Source organism: Seriola lalandi, unplaced genomic scaffold, assembly GCF_002814215.2.
Source record: "Seriola lalandi dorsalis isolate HSWRI2012SDOR001 ecotype SW California unplaced genomic scaffold, Sedor1 jcf7180002054532, whole genome shotgun sequence".
Lineage (NCBI taxonomy): Eukaryota > Metazoa > Chordata > Actinopteri > Carangiformes > Carangidae > Seriola > Seriola lalandi.
The window spans coordinates 249,133-267,458 of NW_019525085.1; the positions used below are offsets into that span (position 1 = coordinate 249,133).

The window sequence follows — 18,326 nt, forward strand, 5'->3', positions numbered from 1 at the left end:
TTGTAGAAAATTATATAAATTATAATAAATAATACAATATAAACAAATATTTAGTTAATATTATATTTTTCAAAAGTGAAATATTTCCCTCTAAATTGTGTTGGAGTAGAAGTATAAAGCAGCAAAAAAAAAGAGGAAATACTCAAGTAAAAGTAAAAATACCTCAAACTTGTACATGAGTACATGTACTCAGTTGCATCGCAGCCCCGAATAATAATCTTGATCTCAACAGTGTCGATTTCTCTTCATAGCAGCGTCAACAAATTGTGAAAAATGTAACCACAAAACTGAGTCAGTGATTGTTTAAAGATGGCAGAATAATGAAGTGGAAAAATAACAGATTTAATCCGGACATCAGAACGACCTGACACAACATGGTCCAGCAGTTTGAGACGTTCACATGTTCATGTCACGACAGGAGGGACGACAACATTCACAATAAACCGCTTCCATGTCTGTGTTTTAAAACAACTGAAACCAGTTCAACCAGGAAGTTTAAATACGTCTGACGTAACCATGGAGATTTAAACCTGGTCCAGGTTAGTTTACATCACTGCACTGTGAACCTGATCTCATCTTACTGTAAGTCTAAAGGTCACTGCAATGTACTGAGTGAGCACTTTATTAGGAACACCTGCTTCTCTGAGTCTCTTTAACGAAACACCAATAAAACAACGTCATTAATAAAAAAGAAAAAACAATAAAAACTTACAAATGTAAAAATATGTAAACTTTTTGGTAGAAAAAAAAAAAAAACACCTTAATGTAACATTGTTGGATGTTTACACTGATTTAGACTTTGTAAACTTTTCCAAAGGCATTTTTATGTTCTTGAATTTCTACAGATAAACAGGAGAAATGTAAACCATCATCACATTTCTTTCTCTCTCCTTTGTCACTGGTTCACTCTGTTAATCGCTCTGACCTGATGAGAATCCCTGAAGGACAAAATATCACCAACGTAAAGTCTAAGAATCTATTGCTAAAACAACCTAAAACTACCAAACTCATGTTGTCACTTTATAAAAATGTAATTTAATGCACAAACGCTCTTCTGTCTCTTTCGATGGCGTCACGATCTTCCTGCGTGAAGTCCGCTGCAATATTCTATCATTTTCAACAATTAAAGCATGAATGCTTCCTAAAGGTTTCTGTCCATGTGTTTGATTATACAGCAGGTCTAGGTTCTAAATTACACTTCAAATAAAACACAGAAGAAGAAAACACGGAGCTTAGGTTCATGTCTCAGTCTAAATTGATTTTCACCTGCGAACACGTGCAGCTGAAAAGTGTTACCATACATTACATCTTCAGCAGGAGCCAATGAGCTCGCAGCCGAGAGCCGCAGGGGATCTGTTGAATCTTATATTTTACGTTGCATCAGGCACAACGGTGCAACTTCATCATATCCACCAGCAAACATTGTCCAACAGAGGAAAACGTTTGAAGACATCGGCCTGGATCCTTGAAGTTGTGAGCATTTTTTTTTTCTCATTATTTTTGGATGTTTCATGGAGCAAATGATGAATTGATTAATTAAGATTAAAAAGCAACTTTTCCCTCAATAATAAAAAAGCCTTAGGTTTTAAAAGTCTGGTTCAGGTGTTCTGTCTCTTTGAGCTGGGGGTGTTCGGTGATCCAGATGTGTCCGGGTCTCGTTAACCGTCTCTTTGACCATGAGGAAAATATGAAACTGTGTCTGTACTTAAAAGGAACTGAAACGTCTCCAGTTTAATGTGAACGCTGCAGAAACTCAGAGTCACTGTGAGAAGAAAACATCACAGAGGATTTGTTTAATCTGACTGGATATCACATTATGAGGCCCCTCCCCTGTGTTTATAAGGGGTGGAGCCTCATGTGAGTCACCAGCTTGGCTTTGCACCTGAAGCGTTTGTTGCACTGTCTGCAGCCGTCGGGACGCTGCTGTGTCTCCTCAGGTGGGACTGAAGTCTCTTGTTGGAGGTGAACTTTCTGCCGCAGACGTCGCAGTCGTACAGTCTCTTTCGACCCGAGTGCGACACCATGTGCTGGGATAAAGTCTGGAGGCTGCGGAAAGGTTTGGAGCAGGTGCTGCAGCTGTACAGCGACTCTCCGGTGTGTTTCACTCTGTGACTTTCCAGCTTGGTCTTGGAAACGCAGGATATTTGGCAGATATCACATTTGTGCGGTTTGTTGGCGGTGTGGACCCACATGTGGTTGACGAGCGTTCCCCTCTGGGTGAACGCTTTGTGGCAAATCTTACATTTGTGTGGTTTCTCTCCTTTGTGAAGGGCGATGTGTCCGTTGTAGCCGCTGGTGGACAGGAAGGACTTTCCGCAGATGTTACAGCTGTGTGTTTTCTGGTGGCTCTGGAGATGAATCCGCAGCTGCTCCGTGGACTCCGACTGTTCTCCACAGACGCCGCACTGCCGCTCCGGATGATCCACGTGACTCCAGGAGTGTTTGATCAACATGCCCGTCGACCAACGCAGCGCTCCGCAGATGCTACAGGATAGAGGGGCGTCGCTGTTTCTGCCCGTCAGCACCGGCCGAGGCGACCGGACCCGTTTCCTCTTCGCTCGGACGCGTGGACGCTCGAGCCGCCGCTTCCCCGTCGTCTTCTCCGGCTCTTTGTTCCTCAGACTCTCCTCAGTTTTCTCCGGTCTCCAGTCGTCGTCTCCGTCGTTCACTTCCTCCTCGTCTTGTTCGCTCTCAGACAGAAGCAGACACTGAAGAGACCAGAGACTGGGAGACCGTGACCTCTCACAGTCTTCATCTTCATCATCATCATCATCAGCCTCCTCTGTGAACACGCCCTGCTGCTCTGACGTGGAGCAGCTGAACAGGAAGTCGACTCTGTTTCCCTCTTGTTGTTGAACGGAGCTGCAGGAACATACGACACAGAGTTAGGACACTTTCTGATGATAGGAATAATAACGATGAGCTTTATTTATTTCTACAGCAACTTTTCAAAACAAAGCCACAAAGTGTTTTACAAGACGAGATAAAACTGAGGCCGAACAATAAAAAAGTTCCTAGAATATTTTGAAAAAACAGGAGAATGACGTAATATAATAATAGATTTAAAACATTCGTAGATTCAGAGCCTGAGCCCTGAAAAAGCACATCTATAAAAACGTCTTAGAGAGGGATTTAAAAGAGGCTGACGAGGACCAGATGGTGCGAGTCATCAACAAAATCTATTCTAAAATTTAGCAGAAGCCGATGAAAAGACGCTGAAATGGGAGTAACATGCTCTTCTTCTGGTTTAGGTGAGACGTCTCTGACGAGTCGCTCCTCCTCGGTCGGACTCACCTGCTGTGGCGTCCGCTCGGATCAGAGGTGGACGGAGAATCTGTAGCGGCATCGACGTTTCCCTGCGGGAGATGAGCTTTTTCCTCTGGCGCCTGAGAAGAGTTTTGAACCAGAATCACATTTTGATTGAGGTTTGGAGAAAACTACGACCACAGCAGGAAAACAAGGACGAGACCAACGTGTACGTGCGTACTGAATGGCGGCAATGACCTGCCGGTAGGAAACGGTACACGCAGGAGGAACACCACACGACGTTCTACTTATTCTGCGCTCTTCTAGATCTTCTTTGTTTATGTCTGTCTCCAAATCAAAGGAACTAAAGCTGCTGACTTCCTGGTTTTCTACGAGCGCCATCATGTTTACAACTCCCGCAAAATCGACGCTTTGTTGCCTGTTTTTAATTATCAAAAACAAAAATTTACTGGGAAGTAATGAGCTGTTAATGCTGACGTTAGCTATGCAGCAATAGCAAAACTTACAAACTGCTCCTTTAAGTTGAGCTTTCATCAGTTTGAAGTCACTGAAGTTAGAAATAAAGCCTGAGTTCAGGTTCAGGTTTCCTCACTGAGCCGATACCTTCAGGCGGATGTAGAGGACAGAGTGGCCGAAGAACCTCATGGTGCTGGAGACCTCCTCCGGCGTTAGGGTCTTCACTCTGAGAGGCTGCAGCATCCGGCTTCTGTCAGCTACCAAGACGTCAAAGGGTCCGTCGGCCGCCAGCTGAGGGAAGGTGGACCTGAGCAGGTCCAGGAAGTCGGCCTCCTGTAGTCCACGAGGACACCTCAGCTCCTGCACCGGATACTTCCTGAACACTGAAAGAAAACCGGGTCAGTCGGAGCGAGAAGAGCGGTGGTCTGAGCATCACAGTCCCTGATCCTGGTCCGACCTTTGTCGTATTTTTTCTCTCAATAAAAAAAATGGAATAAATTGATGTGAAGCTGAGAGCAGAGAACCACGGAGGAACAAGGCTACTGTAACTCGTGCTAGCATGTTAGCTGTTAGCTCATTCACTACCGTAGTTCACCACCACGCCCCGCAGTAAGTCAATACTTCACTACACTTGAACATCTGGATGCAGAATCCACCACTTCCTGTTTACCTCTGGCTGAGAGCACTTTGATCTGCGAGTCCTCCAGGAGCCGAATCCTGAGATCCACGTGGTTCAGTATGTCGCTGAGCCGAGGACGGCCCAGCCTCTTCCTGTCAGACCCGACACTGGGAAACAACAACATCAGACGTGAGGAGCTGGTTTGACGTCGGCGTCGTCATCGGTAACCGACGGTTTCTGTTTGTTTTACCTGGCGTTTAGTCCGGTGTGATCGGGGGCCGACGGAGAGTTTTTAGCGGCGACGTCTTTTCTCTGCAGAGGAGGACGATTTGTTTTCACCTGGAGCTTCTCATGAGGCTGAAGAAAGAGAAAACAGAGACTCCATCTTTATTAAAGAAGCTGTTTGTAAGTTTGATCCTCAACTCGCAACATTTCCTCCAGGCTGGTAAGTAAACAGCTGCTAATGCTAACGTTAGCTATGTAGCAATAGCATAAACTTTCATATGCCTCCTTTAAATTGAGCTTTCATCAATTTCAAGTCACTAAAGACAGAAATAACTACAGTTCAGACACTGAGCTGTAGTTGGACCAGAGGCCAGTAATTCTCCTTGATCCAGAATCTTAAGGTGGTCTTAGAGAAATGACACAGAGTGACGTGTCTTCACTCACAAACAATCTTTGGCAGAGTGCAGTCAGCAGTTTAACCAACAGACTGAAGCTTCAGGTTAATTAATATTAATTAGCCACAGCTGATTGACAGTGCTAGGGAACTGGATCAGAACCAGATCCAGGTATCAGAAGGTGGACTGAGACGTGAATCAGACCCAGTACCTTCAGTCGGATGTAGAGGGCGGAGTTTCCCGCCCCGATGGACCTGATGGTCCCGCAGATCTCCTCTGGTGTCAGAGTCTTCACTCTCAGAGGCTGCAGCGTCCGGCTTCTGTCGGTTGTGAAGAAGTCAAAGGGTTTATCGGCCGCCAGCTGAGGGAAGGTGGACCTCAGCAGGTCCAGGAAGTCGGCCTCCTCTAGTCCATGAGGACACTGCAGCTCCTGCACCGGACACTGCTGAAACACTGGAGCACAGAGAGAGAGAACACATTCACAGGGACGTTCACTTCAGGTAAACTAACCTTCAAACAGAACGTACCGGGGGTTGAGAGCACATCGGTCTGGGAGTCCTCCAGGATGCGGATCCTGAGATCCAGGTCGCTGCGTGGTTTGCTGCTCCTACGCCTTCGACGCCTCCTCTCAGGCTGAACTCTGGGTAACAAAGACATTAAAAGATGAAGGTTAGAAACAGCTTAATAAAGAAACAACGCCATGATTGAACCTGCAATCAACAGCTCAGACGTCGCCTATGGAGGACCAGGGGCATCACAGGGAAAGTTATAAAGCATTTCCTAATTTCATATTTTAATTGGCACAGCATAAACCCGCTCCAACTTGTTTCTAATAACTGAGCAGTATTACGTCTCGTCTGCAGCAGCTGAGGAGTTCAGGTACTCTGTGTGTGGTCTGGTCGGATCAGACGGTGAATCAGCAGCAGCTTCTTTTCTCTGTGGCAGATGAAACTCTTCATCAGTCGCTCTCTGCTCCTCCTCCGTCTGAAACATCATCAAAAACAGTCAGAGATAAATCTGGTGACAGATGTTTACAGAAATTGAAAATAATCTCTCTCCCACCCAGAATCTATTTAATACAGGATCCACATCTTCAATATTAATAAACCAACATGATGGACTGAAATAATTGTGTTAAACAACCAAACTAGAACCACCTTTTTGTGGTTGCATCCCTCCGCCACTCAGACTAGTTTCTGGTAACATCCCGTTTATCCAGAGTCATGTAAAAACTTAAAAATTTGTGTGAAATTTTGTCACAATTGATGTGAAGTCTTGAGTAATGGCTAAAATATGTATCTGAGGTCACACTGACCTTGACCTTCAAAATATAATCACTTTTTACTTGAGTCCAGGTCGAGGTGAAACTTTTCACCAGATCTTAAGAAGTTCCCTCAAGGTGTTACGGAGATACACAAGGCCAAAACAACGTTTTGTTAGGTCACATGACCCTAACCTTTGACCTTTAATTGCCAAAATCTAATCAGTTTGTCCAAGTGAATGTACAGGCAAACATACGGCAAAGGTATGGGCAAGCGTATGGACGAATGTCCCAAGAAGGTACAGACAAACAAGTTGATGAAGGTACAGACAAATGTACAAACAACCCGAAAACAACATTTCTCCAGCTCTGACTGTCATCGGCGCAGAGGCATAAAAAAGATCTAAATATTCCTTAATGTTTGACAGATTGATGCAGAACGCATCAGAACCTGATTCAGACCCAGTACCTTGAGTCGGATGTAGAGGGCGGAGTTTCCCGCCCCGATGGACCTGATGGTCCCGCAGATCTCCTCTGGTGTCAGAGTCTTCACTCTCAGAGGCTGCAGCGTCCGGCTTCTGTCGGTTGTGAAGAAGTCAAAGGGTTTATCGGTGGCCAGCTGAGGGAAGGTGGACTTCAGCAGGTCCAGGAAGTCGGCCTCCTCTAGTCCATGAGGACACTGCAGCTCCTGCACCGGACACTGCTGAAACACTGGAGCACAGAGAGAGAGAACACGTTCACAGGGACGTTCACTTCAGGTAAACTAACCTTCAAACAGAACGTACCGGGGGTTGACAGCACATCGGCCTGGGAGTCCTCCAGGATGCGGATCCTGAGATCCAGGTTGCTGCGTGGTTTGCTGCTCCTACGCCTGCGACGCCTCCTGTCAGACTGAACTCTGGGTAACAAGGACATTAAAAGATGAAGGTTAGAAGCACCTGCAAGAACCCGCAATCAACAGCTCAGACGTCGCCTATGGAAGACCAGGGGCGTCACAGGGAAAGGTATAAAGCATTTCCTAATTTCATATTTTAATTGGCACAGCATAAACCCGCTCCAACTTGTTTCTAATAACTGAGCAGTATTACGTCTCGTCTGCAGCAGCTGAGGAGTTCAGGTACTCTGGGTGTGGTCTGGTCGGATCAGACGCTGAATCAGCAGCAGCTTCTTTTCTCTGTGGTAGATGAAACTCTTCATCAGTCGCTCTCTGCTCCTCCTTCGTCTGAAACATCATCAAAAACAGTCAGAGATAAATCTGGTGACAGATGTTTACAGAAATTGAAAATAATCTCTCTCCCACCCAGAATCTATTTAATACAGGATCCACATCTTCAATATGAATAAACCAAAATGATGGACTGAAATAATTGTGTTAAACAACCAAACTAGAACCACCTTTTTGTGGTTGCATCCCTCCGCCACTCAGACTAGTTTCTGGTAACATCTCCGTTTATCCAGAGTCATGTAAAAACTTAAAAATTTGTGTGAAATTTTGTCACAATTGATGTGAAGTCTTGAGTAATGGCTAAAATATGTTTTCTGAGGTCACACTGACCTTGACCTTCAAAATATAATCACTTTTTTCTTGAGTCCAGGTCAAGGTGAAACTTTTTACCAGATCTTAAGAAGTTCCCTCAAGGTGTTACGGAGATACACAAGGCCAAAACAACGTTTTTGAGGTCACATGACCCTAACCTTTGACCTTTAATTGCCAAAATCTAATCAGTTTGTCCAAGTGAACGTACAGACAAACATCCCGATGAAGGTACAGACAAATGAACGGACGAAGGTATGGACAAAGGTACAGACAAACGTATAGATGAAGGTATGGACAAACGTATAGATGAAGGTACGGACAAAGGTACGGACGAAGGTACAGACAAAGGTATAGATGAAGGTACTGACGATGGTACAGACAAAGGTATAGATGAAGGTACGGACAAAGGTACGGACGAAGGTACAGACAAAGGTATAGATGAAGGTACTGACGAAGGTACAGACAAAGGTATGGACGAAGGTACAGACAAAGGTATGGACGAAGGTACAGACAAAGGTATAGATGAAGGTACTGACGAAGGTACAGACAAAGGTATAGATGAAGGTACGGACAAAGGTACGGACGAAGGTACAGTCAAAGGTATAGATGAAGGTACGGACAAAGGTACGGACGAAGGTACAGTCAAAGGCATAGATGAAGGTACGGACAAAGGTACGGACGAAGGTACGGACGAAGGTACAGACAAAGGTATAGATGAAGGTACGGACAAAGGTACGGACGAAGGTACAGACAAAGGTATAGATGAAGGTACTGACGATGGTACAGACAAAGGTATAGACGAAGGTACAGACAAAGGTACGGACAAAGGTACAGACAAAGGTACGGACGAAGGTACAGACAAAGGTATGGACGAAGGTACAGTCAAAGGTATAGATGAAGGTACGGACAAAGGTACAGATGAAGGTACTGACGATGGTACAGACAAACGTATAGACGAAGGTACGGACAAAGGTACGGACGAAGGTACAGGCAAAGGTATAGATGAAGGTACTGACGAAGGTACAGGCAAAGGTATAGATGAAGGTACGGACAAAGGTACGGACGAAGGTACAGTCAAAGGCATAGATGAAGGTACGGACAAAGGTACGGACGAAGGTACAGTCAAAGGTATAGATGAAGGTACTGACAAAGGTACGGACGAAGGTACAGTCAAAGGCATAGATGAAGGTACTGACAAAGGTACGGACGAAGGTACAGTCAAAGGTATAGATGAAGGTACTGACAAAGGTACGGACGAAGGTACAGACAAAGGTATAGATGAAGGTACGGACAAAGGTACGGACGAAGGTACAGACAAAGGTATAGATGAAGGTACTGACGAAGGTACAGACAAACATATAGATGAAGGTATGGACAAAGGTATAGATGAAGATGCAGACAAACGTACAAACAACCAGGAAAACAAAATTTCTCCGGCTCTGACTGTCATCGGCACAGAGGCATAAAGAAAATCTAAATATTCCTTAATGTTTGACAGATTGATGCAGAACGCATCAGAACCTGATTCAGACCCAGTACCTTCAGTCGGATGTAGAGGGCGGAGTTTCCCGCCCCGATGGACCTGATGGTCTCGCAGATCTCCTCTGGTGTCAGAGTCTTCACTCTCAGAGGCTGCAGCGTCCGGCTTCTGTCGGTTGTGAAGAAGTCAAAGGGTTTATCGGCCGCCAGCTGAGGGAAGGTGGACCTCAGCAGGTCCAGGAAGTCGGCCTCCTCTAGTCCATGAGGACACTGCAGCTCCTGCACCGGACACTGCTGAAACACTGGAGCACAGAGAGAGAGAACACGTTCACAGGGACGTTCACTTCAGGTAAACTAACCTTCAAACAGAACGTACCGGGGGTTGAGAGCACATCGGTCTGGGAGTCCTCCAGGATGCGGATCCTGAGATCCAGGTTGCTGCGTGGTTTGCTGCTCCTACGCCTTCGACGCCTCCTGTCAGACTGAACTCTGGGTAACAAAGACATTAAAAGATGAAGGTTAGAAGCAGCTTAATAAAGAAACAACGCCATGATTGAACCTGCAATCAACAGCTCAGACGTCGCCTATGGAGGACCAGGGGCGTCACAGGGAAAGTTATAAAGCATTTCCTAATTTCATATTTTAATTGGCACAGCATAAACCCGCTCCAACTTGTTTCTAGTAACTGAGCAGTATTACGTCTCGTCTGCAGCAGCTGAGGAGTTCAGGTACTCTGGGTGTGGTCTGGTCGGATCAGACGCTGAATCAGCAGCAGCTTCTTTTCTCTGTGGCAGATGAAACTCTTCATCAGTCGCTCTCTGCTCCTCCTCCGTCTGAAACATCATCAAAAACAGTCAGAGATAAATCTGGTGACAGATGTTTAAGATTTCATATTTGTGTAAAATTTTGTCACAACTGATGTGAAGTCTTGAGTAATGGCTAAAATATATTTTCTGAGGTCACACTGACCTTGACCTTCAAAATATAATCACTTTTTTCTTGAGTCCAGGTCGAGGTGAAACTTTTCACCAGATCTTAAGAAGTTCCCTCAAGGTGTTACGGAGATACACAAGGCCAAAACAACGTTTTGTTAGGTCACATGACCCTAACCTTTGACCTTTAATTGCCAAAATCTAATCAGTGAACGTACAGAGAAAAGGTAAAGACAAAGGTACGGAAAAACTTACAGACGAAGGTACGGACAAACGTACAGACGGAGGTACGGACAAACATACTGACGAAGGTACAAACAAACGTACGGACGAAGGTACAGACAAACGTACGGACAAACGTACAGACGGAGGTACGGACAAACATACTGACGAAGGTACAAACAAACGTACGGACAAACATACTGACGAAGGTACAAACAAACGTACGGACAAACTTACAGACGAAGGTACAGACAAACGTACGGACGAAGGTACACACAAACGTACGGACAAACGTACAGACGGAGGTACGGACAAACATACTGACGAAGGTACAAACAAACGTACGGACAAACATACTGACGAAGTTACAGACAAACGTACGGACGAAGGTACAGACAAATGTACAGACAGATGTACGAACAAACGTACAGACGAAGGTACAAACGTACGGACAAAGGTACAAACGTACGGACGAAGGTACAGACGAAGGTACAGACAAACGTACAAACAACCAGGAAAACAACATGCCTCTGACTCTGACTGTCATTGGCGCAGAGGCATGAAGAAAATCTTAATATTCCTTAATGTTTGGCAGATTGATGCAGAACGCATCAGAACCTGATTCAGACCCGGTACCTTCAGTCGGATGTAGAGGGCGGAGTTTCCCGCCCCGATGGACCTGATGGTCCCGCAGATCTCCTCTGGTGTCAGAGTCTTCACTCTCAGAGGCTGCAGCGTCCGTCTTCTGTCGGTTGTGAAGAAGTCAAAGGGTTTATCGGCCGCCAGCTGAGGGAAGGTGGACCTCAGCAGGTCCAGGAAGTCGGCCTCCTCTAGTCCACGAGGACACTGCAGCTCCTGCACCGGACACTGCTGAAACACTGGAGCACAGAAGAAGGTTCAACTGGACGATCATTCAAACCACTTCGATTTACCTGCTGGATCTCGGAGGCGCTGTGAACGAACCTTTGGCCGACAGGACCTCGATCTGAGAGTTCTCCAGGATGCAGATTCTTAGATCCACTTGGCCCTGGGATTCGCTGACCCGAGGTTTGCTAATGCTCCTCCTGTCAGACTGAACTGTGGGAGGCAATAACCTGAAATATAAAGATAAGCAGTTGAGTTAGAAACATTACTGTACTCCACAGGGCGTCCACAGTAGTCTAAGTGATAATGTGCCTTGTAACCTTGATGCTATTTCATAATCCGGCTCTGTGATGTGATCCTGCTCCTGCAGGGGGGTCAGCGCTTGTCGCTCACAGGACTCCTCCTCCTCCTGCTGTTGCTGCTCCTCTTCTCCTGTATGTTCTCCAGTGTAGCAGAGGAAACCCACACTCCCATCATCCTCCACACCTGGACACAAATTCACACTTTAATCATGTTTTTATGATGAACTGAAACTGTGAAACTGAAACTGGTTTTAACTTTAAACAGGATTTTCATACTAAGCTCAATTTTGTGCTGCTGCTCCTCTTCATGGAATTGTCCTCCCCCTCCTGACACCTGCTCAGGTGTCGGCTCAAAGATGGGAAACAGCTGCTCGTCATCTGGATCGGAGAAGTTTTATTTTAGGTAATTTACTTCAAATCGTTGTTTTTCTTGGTAAAAAACAAACATTGTTAATTGTTGATAGTGGAAAGAAACAGAAATAATATCAAACCATTTAATTAAAATACCACTTGCTCAGTTTCCCCTGCAGTTATTAAAAACTAATTTTTAAAAAACCTATTTTTCAAGGATGTTTTCTAACACCTGTTTTTTTTTCTTGCAGCAGACGAGTCACTGAAAGAAAATAAGGTTGGATGTTAAATATATCAAATATCCTTTACTTACATAAAACACCAACACCACAAAGTAAAACACTAAAACAAAATACTACTAACATATAATACTTATTCTGCCTAATTAAAAGTTGCAGCTGCTTGAAGTGGAGCTGGGTTTTAACTACTTTACATATACTTTATTAATTGAAAACAGATTTAACAGAAAATGAATCAGCAACTGTTTTGACAATCGATTTCATGGCTTGATGTCATCCGATTGGAATATTCAAGTAAAAAACACTTAAATATGATATACTTAATAATATATTATATTATATTTGAACATAGTTAATTCCTACGGAAGAGGATTTGGGCCACGTGAATTTTTTTTTTTTATATATTTTTTTTAATTCTGACTTTAAACTTAGAATTAATAAAAAAAGATAAAAAGATAAGAAATCAGAAGTGGCGCTAACCTACTTCCGGAAGTTTTGCTTATAAGAACTTATGTTTCTCTTCAGCATTTTACACAGTGAGTTTAAATACAGGCGGAATTGATGAGTCATGACAATAGTTGAGTCCTCAGGTGTGTTCACCGTTACACAAAGCATCGATGAACTAACGGTTTGTGTCATCGGGCGCCATTTTTTACAAACTGTTGTGAGTTTCCACATGATTCTCCCACCGACCTGTTGTTTCTACTTTGATCTCCGAGTGCAGCAGAACCTCCAGCTGTCTCCTCTGCCGGTCGATCTCCTGCCTGAAGCCCGAAGCCTCCTCCTCGTAGTCGGCCACGGTTCTCTCCACCACCGCTAAGATCTCCTGCGCGGCCGTCGTCAGTTTCTCGCCGACGATGACTCTCAGAATCGCCGCTTTGGACACGTTGCAGAGACCGTCCATGGTCTCGCGCTCCATAACGGTACCGTGGGTCCAGGTGAGATTCACCACCGTTATTCGGGCAGAAACTGGCGGGGAATGTTTGGTGCGGATGTTGCCCCCCGCCCCCGGCTGTTGGTCCAGGCAGAAATGCCGTCCGACTAGAAACATTAAAGGAACCATTCGACGGAAGATGGTGCTGGAGAATTTTTATAATATCACAGACCTTTTGTATTAATTTTATTAGTAATTTAAGCTCTTCTGAAATATTAATTCACAGTCTACATAGATGTCAACACAAACCATTTTTAATATTATTATTAGTAAATAACACCCATTGTAGTCACATTCTTAATTTGAAATTTCAATTATATATTATATTGTATTATATTATATTATATTTACTATATATAGCTATTGTATATAGTTACATATAAGCTTTTCACCAACATAGAAACTGTAATTTTACTACACTTTCTTTCTCAATAACTGTAACAGATTTATTTTGTAATTTAATTACGTAATCCTATAGTTACTCCAATTCACAGTCTACACAGATTTCAACACAAAGTATTTGTAATATTATTATTAGTAAATAACTGTAATTGTACTTACATTCCTAATTTGAATTTCTTTATACAAATTACAATTACATATTACATTATATCTTCTACTATACATATATAGCTACATACTGTCTAAGCTTTTCACCAACATTTTGAGAAGAAACTGTAATGTAAATACAACCCAAGATAATGATTTACAATAATAATACGTTTTTCAAGATGAATCAATATAAGTTCATAACAAAAAATATTTCATATCTAAAAAGTGCCAAGACGTGCTGTACTAACCTCATTCGACAGAAGAATGTGCCAAAAGTCACAGATTCATATTTTTACTGCTGATTTCTTCTCACTGTGACTCAGTCGGAGGAAACGTTTCTGACAGCTTTGCTGGCAAAGCCGCGGGGAGATTCACCTTTGACTCGAACACCAAACCTAAGGGGAGGGAGAAAAGGGAGCGGGAGGAAGGGCGGGAGAGGTCAAAGGTCTGAGTGAAAGAAGGGACAAGAAGACTGGGGAAATATGGATGTCAGATACAAGGGTAGTTCATGTTCTAGACAGAGAAGCTGCTGGTGAATGTTTTAAATGTCATTTTTCAACACAATGAGCATCACAAATGTTATTTCACCCCACCCCCACAGTCTGCAAAATAATTTTACCCTTAAAAAAAAGTTAAGAAAGTGATAATATTTCATTATTGGTGTTTAACAATCACCAAAAATGAATGATGCTGTTACAGAAAACAAGAATATGAGCGACGTCAGTGGAAGAACCGCAGGCACAAAATGACTGACTGTGTTTTTGTGTGTTGGGGGCTTTTTGTGTGTGTGTGTGTGTGTGTGTGTGTGTGTGTGTGTGTGTGTGGGGTTTATAAACATTATGAACATGATTTCATCCCACCAGTCTGCAGAGTCAGATGATCCGACTGATGACTCTCTCTCTCAGCTTTAACTTCACATGTTTGTTAATAGTAGTAAAATTCTCAAATTTAGTTTTTACTGACTCAAGTTTTTTTCTCAGGACGGAGCAGATGTCCAGCAGAGGGGTAAATATTTATTATTATTATTATCATTATTATTAGTATTAGTTGTCACCTTTCTATAGCACTCTTTGATACATAAGTTCATTTCAACACAAAGTATTTTTTTTTAAATATGAATTATTAGTAAATTACTTTTATTGTAGTCACATTGTTAATATGAATTTTCACACAAATTTGGATTTATTGTGTATTTACATACATTTTACATGATTTTTACACTCATAAACGTTTTAATTAGTAAACCAATGATTGTAATAATTTGTATGAGGAATAATAATAATACATTTTTAAAATTTATTTAAATCTTTTTGTGTATGAAAAGTACCATATAAATAATGTTTATGTATTATTATTAGAAATATAATTTTAATAATTAGATGGTTATTAATGGTAAAAAAATGACTTATTGTTGTATCAGAAATCTTTTGATGTATTCAGCCATCAGCTTATTATTTAATTATGTAACATTCCTTTCTAACTGATCATAGTGAGTGGAAATGAACTGCATTATTGATTATTGATTTCCAGGAGATTGGACTGATGAGCGGCCGGAATCAAAACCCTGCAGCACCGACCTGTGGTGAGTCTCACAGCTAAATAAATAAATAAATATATATATATATATACTGTACATAGATTGTACATTTAATTTTTCTGTTGTTTTTCTATATTTGTAACATTTCAGGTAAACCTCAGGTGTTCGACTGGTGTCCATCGCCACAGCAGCAGCAGTACTTAAACCTCACCAGCTGGGGGCGAAACAACACAACACAGACTCAGACCACTGCTGTTGTGAGTGTGTGTGTGTGTGTGTGTGTGTGTGTGTGTGTGTGTTTGTGTGTGTGTGTGTGTGTGTGTGTGTGTGTGTGTGTGTGGTCAAACTCTCCCTTCAAGGCAATATGTTCCCCTTCTACCAGAATCAGTGTTAAATGTTCCCGGGGAGTCAGAGGCCTTCACCACCTCCAGGCTCGGAGTCTAATGTGTCGAACAGACTGTGGTGTAACGTTGCCTTCAAATGCTGTCAGGAAAAAACAGCTGCAAGGAAAAAACCTACAAGCTTCTGTCTCTTTATGTTACAACCAAGACTGAATTAGCGACTGAGCAAAGTTAAACAAGCTGACAAGACCAGATCACTGAAATACAGCATCTTAATAATTTAATTCTCTCTAAATATTAAATGAAAATAAAATAAACATAAAGAACATAAATGCATTATATTGCTTTAAAATCAGAATCAGGTTCATTGTCAGGTAGGTTTTCACATACGTGAAATGTGCTTTGGTGGTTTGGTTCATAACAATAAACATAAATCAAGACAGAAAAAAATATAACAAACAATGAAATATTAAAAATAATTTGAAAAAATGAACAGTAAAATATTTACAATAAAAATGTGCAAAAAAAATTATGAAAAATGTAATATAATACAAATATGTACAATGTGCTGATGTATAATGACATTAAAATACCAAAATATAAATGTTCATTTTCATGTCTAATATAATTAAAAATACAAACACTGTATTTTCTCTCTGCAGTCGTCCGTGCATCCTCTCGTCCCTCTCCTCCTCTACAGTGACAGACATTTCCCATCAGCCTCCCCCCTCACTCAGCCAATCAGCACATCTGCTGCCGACCCGGCCGACGCCCACTCCAGGTCACACCCCTATTACCACGGCAACAGTGTCACCAGGTGGGGTTTTTTTTTCTTTTTTTTTTTTTTTTTTTTTATGGTTCAGGGAAATCTGCCAGAATAATACAAGTACTACTGCAGCCACTAGTAACACGAGTACTATGCAAACTACTACTGATACTGCAAATACAGTTACTGTTCTACTACAACTGCAAAAATGTTACTAGATAATATTGAAAGTACTAGTACCACAGCTCACAAGGCTACTGCTGTTACTTCTAGTACTTACACCTGCTACTACTACGACTACAGCTGCTGCAAGTATTACCACTGCTATTATATATTATGGAGTATTACGGTCACATTGAGGAAAAAATATCTGAAACTTTTTGTCATAATTTTATAAGAAAAAAATCAGTCTGCTTGTGATATTCCTAAAAATTACGTCTTTTTCTCTTGATCTCATCGTCCTCTGTGTCCCTGTGTGTCCTGTATGTCTCTCTTCTCTCTCTCTCTCTCTCTCTGTCCCTTGTGTCTCTCGCCCTCGGCAGCAGACAGGTGGTGAAGAAGCCTCTGAACGCCTTCATGCTCTACATGAAGGAGATGAGACACAAAGTGCTGCAGGAGGGACGAGAGAGAGAGAGCGCCGCTATCAACCGCATCCTGGGACGCCGGGTGAGACAGAGCAAAAAGCCCTGATGATCTCATTGTGATGTCACAGTGATGTCATTGGGTTTGGACTTGCCTGTGGGAGCTCACGCAAGATGGCGACAGAGCGGCTGGACTTTTTCTAGCTGAGAACCAGTTCAGGATTTTCTCACCAGACTCAGACTTAAACAAGTACAGTCTTTGTTTTGAAAACTCGTCAGTTCGCTCTCCGTGTTTAATCTCCTGATGAAGTACTTTGGAAAAAAAAGGCCAACATCAGTCACTTTAGCATTTTAGCTAGCAGCAGTTTGCTAACTAGCAGTCGAACAGCAACTGCATTGAGGAGAATATTTACTGGCTAAAAATGTTCAGAAAATGGACACGGAGCCTCCAAAAGAAAACTTTATCAACACAGTCAGCAGCTGTAATTAGCAGCTCACGGAGGAAAGTGAAGTATTTAAAATCTCTATGGCGCCCAGTTACCGTAATTTTGCGTCAAAATTGTGCTACTTCTCAGAGTCATAACTCAGTCAAATATGAACACACAGACATGAAACACAGAGTTTTACATTCAGTGTGACTTTCACTTTCTAAAAATAACATCATCACTATCTTCCAGAATAAATAAACATCTGTAAACCTGCTCAGAAATCTTACAAAAAAGTTGCTCTAACTGCAGAAGACGTTTTTAATTTTATGTCAGTATCATGCTGATCCAGTGATATTTGTCTGATCTCCCATGGGTGCACTGAAAACAGGACATACTAATAGCCAATTTGGCTAATAGCATGTGACTTTTTCCACATCATTTTGTTTGATTTGAACTTTTTCTGTTTCCGTCAGTGGCACGCTCTGTCGCACTCTGAACAGTCCAAATACTACGACCTGGCCCAGAAGGAGAGACTGCTCCACATGCAGCTTTACCCTGGATGGTCCGCCAGAGATAACTATGTATTTAACATTATGTCCATTACAATGTTTAGCCTACATACTGTACTCTGTGTGTGTGGTGGGTAGTTTCAGTTTCTTCTGTTTCTTTTCTGTCCAGGGGAAAAGGAAGAGGAAGCGCAGCCAACAGCCCTCAGGAAGCTGCTCCAGGCTCAGTTAAAAGGAAGGAAAAATACTTCCTTATCTTTCATTTCATTTAATTTAAGCTCTACTCATAGCTGTTGTGGTTTTGGCAGAAACTTGAAATAACTCATAATTCATCAGTCTGTCCTTTTTCTGCCATTTATTTGGGTGCAGTCCTCGATAATTCATTCATTCTATTAGGAGTTGTAGTTATAGTACAGCTGGGAATTACTGCAAAAATTACTACAAAATGTGACATGAATATCAATAAATGTGTGTAATAAACAATTGTACTGGTTTTCTATCATCATACTTTGGCAAGTATAATTGTGAATGT

General features: G+C 42.5%; 2 protein-coding genes across 5 annotated transcripts; one reads left to right on the forward strand and one right to left on the reverse strand.

The window, feature by feature from the left end:
• Positions 1-321: 321 nt before the first annotated feature.
• Positions 322-13,172, reverse strand: LOC111661041 (uncharacterized). Of its 4 annotated transcripts, XR_015437755.1 has the most exons (20): positions 12,843-13,172; positions 11,836-11,937; positions 11,578-11,743; positions 11,357-11,487; positions 11,030-11,271; positions 9,939-10,072; positions 9,616-9,728; positions 9,300-9,541; positions 7,312-7,445; positions 7,009-7,121; positions 6,693-6,934; positions 5,813-5,946; positions 5,490-5,602; positions 5,174-5,415; positions 4,593-4,699; positions 4,394-4,509; positions 3,871-4,106; positions 3,295-3,386; positions 1,676-2,862; positions 322-1,620 (listed from the first exon to the last, which is right to left on the reverse strand). XR_015437755.1 is itself a non-coding variant. In XM_023414505.2 (19 exons), exons 1-19 carry the CDS (start codon positions 13,066-13,068, stop codon positions 1,863-1,865), a joined length of 3,885 nt encoding a protein of 1,294 aa, XP_023270273.2. In that variant the 5' UTR covers positions 13,069-13,172; the 3' UTR covers positions 322-1,862. The 4 variants fall into 4 exon arrangements, 3 of the variants coding, with proteins under 3 accessions (XP_023270273.2, XP_087032249.1, XP_087032248.1); XM_023414505.2 differs by having other exon boundaries at positions 322-2,862; XM_087176123.1 differs by lacking the exons at positions 6,693-6,934; positions 7,009-7,121; positions 7,312-7,445 and having other exon boundaries at positions 322-2,862.
• On the forward strand, positions 12,973-18,287 carry LOC111661042 (transcription factor 7-like 2). The gene is made up of 8 exons (XM_023414506.2): positions 12,973-13,087; positions 14,616-14,640; positions 15,166-15,217; positions 15,323-15,429; positions 16,176-16,330; positions 16,822-16,945; positions 17,762-17,869; positions 17,967-18,287. The coding sequence occupies exons 2-8, from the start codon at positions 14,626-14,628 to the stop codon at positions 18,024-18,026; spliced, it is 621 nt and encodes a 206-aa protein (XP_023270274.1). The 5' UTR covers positions 12,973-13,087; positions 14,616-14,625; the 3' UTR covers positions 18,027-18,287.
• Positions 18,288-18,326: the final 39 nt, after the last annotated feature.

Excerpts from the sequence above, each read along its gene's own strand:
- LOC111661041 (XM_023414505.2), bottom strand. The coding sequence starts at position 13,068 with ATGGAGCGCGAGACCATGGACGGTCTCTGCAACGTGTCCAAAGCGGCG. Across the intron at positions 10,073-11,029 it reads CCCTCTACATCCGACTGAAG|ACGGAGGAGGAGCAGAGAGC; the intron begins GTACCGGGTCTG and ends ATGATGTTTCAG. Across the intron at positions 9,729-9,938 it reads TCAGCTGCTGCAGACGAGAC|AGTTCAGTCTGACAGGAGGC; the intron begins GTAATACTGCTC and ends TTTGTTACCCAG.
- LOC111661042 (XM_023414506.2), top strand. Across the intron at positions 15,218-15,322 it reads CCCTGCAGCACCGACCTGTG|GTAAACCTCAGGTGTTCGAC; the intron begins GTGAGTCTCACA and ends GTAACATTTCAG. Across the intron at positions 17,870-17,966 it reads GGTCCGCCAGAGATAACTAT|GGGAAAAGGAAGAGGAAGCG; the intron begins GTATTTAACATT and ends TTTTCTGTCCAG.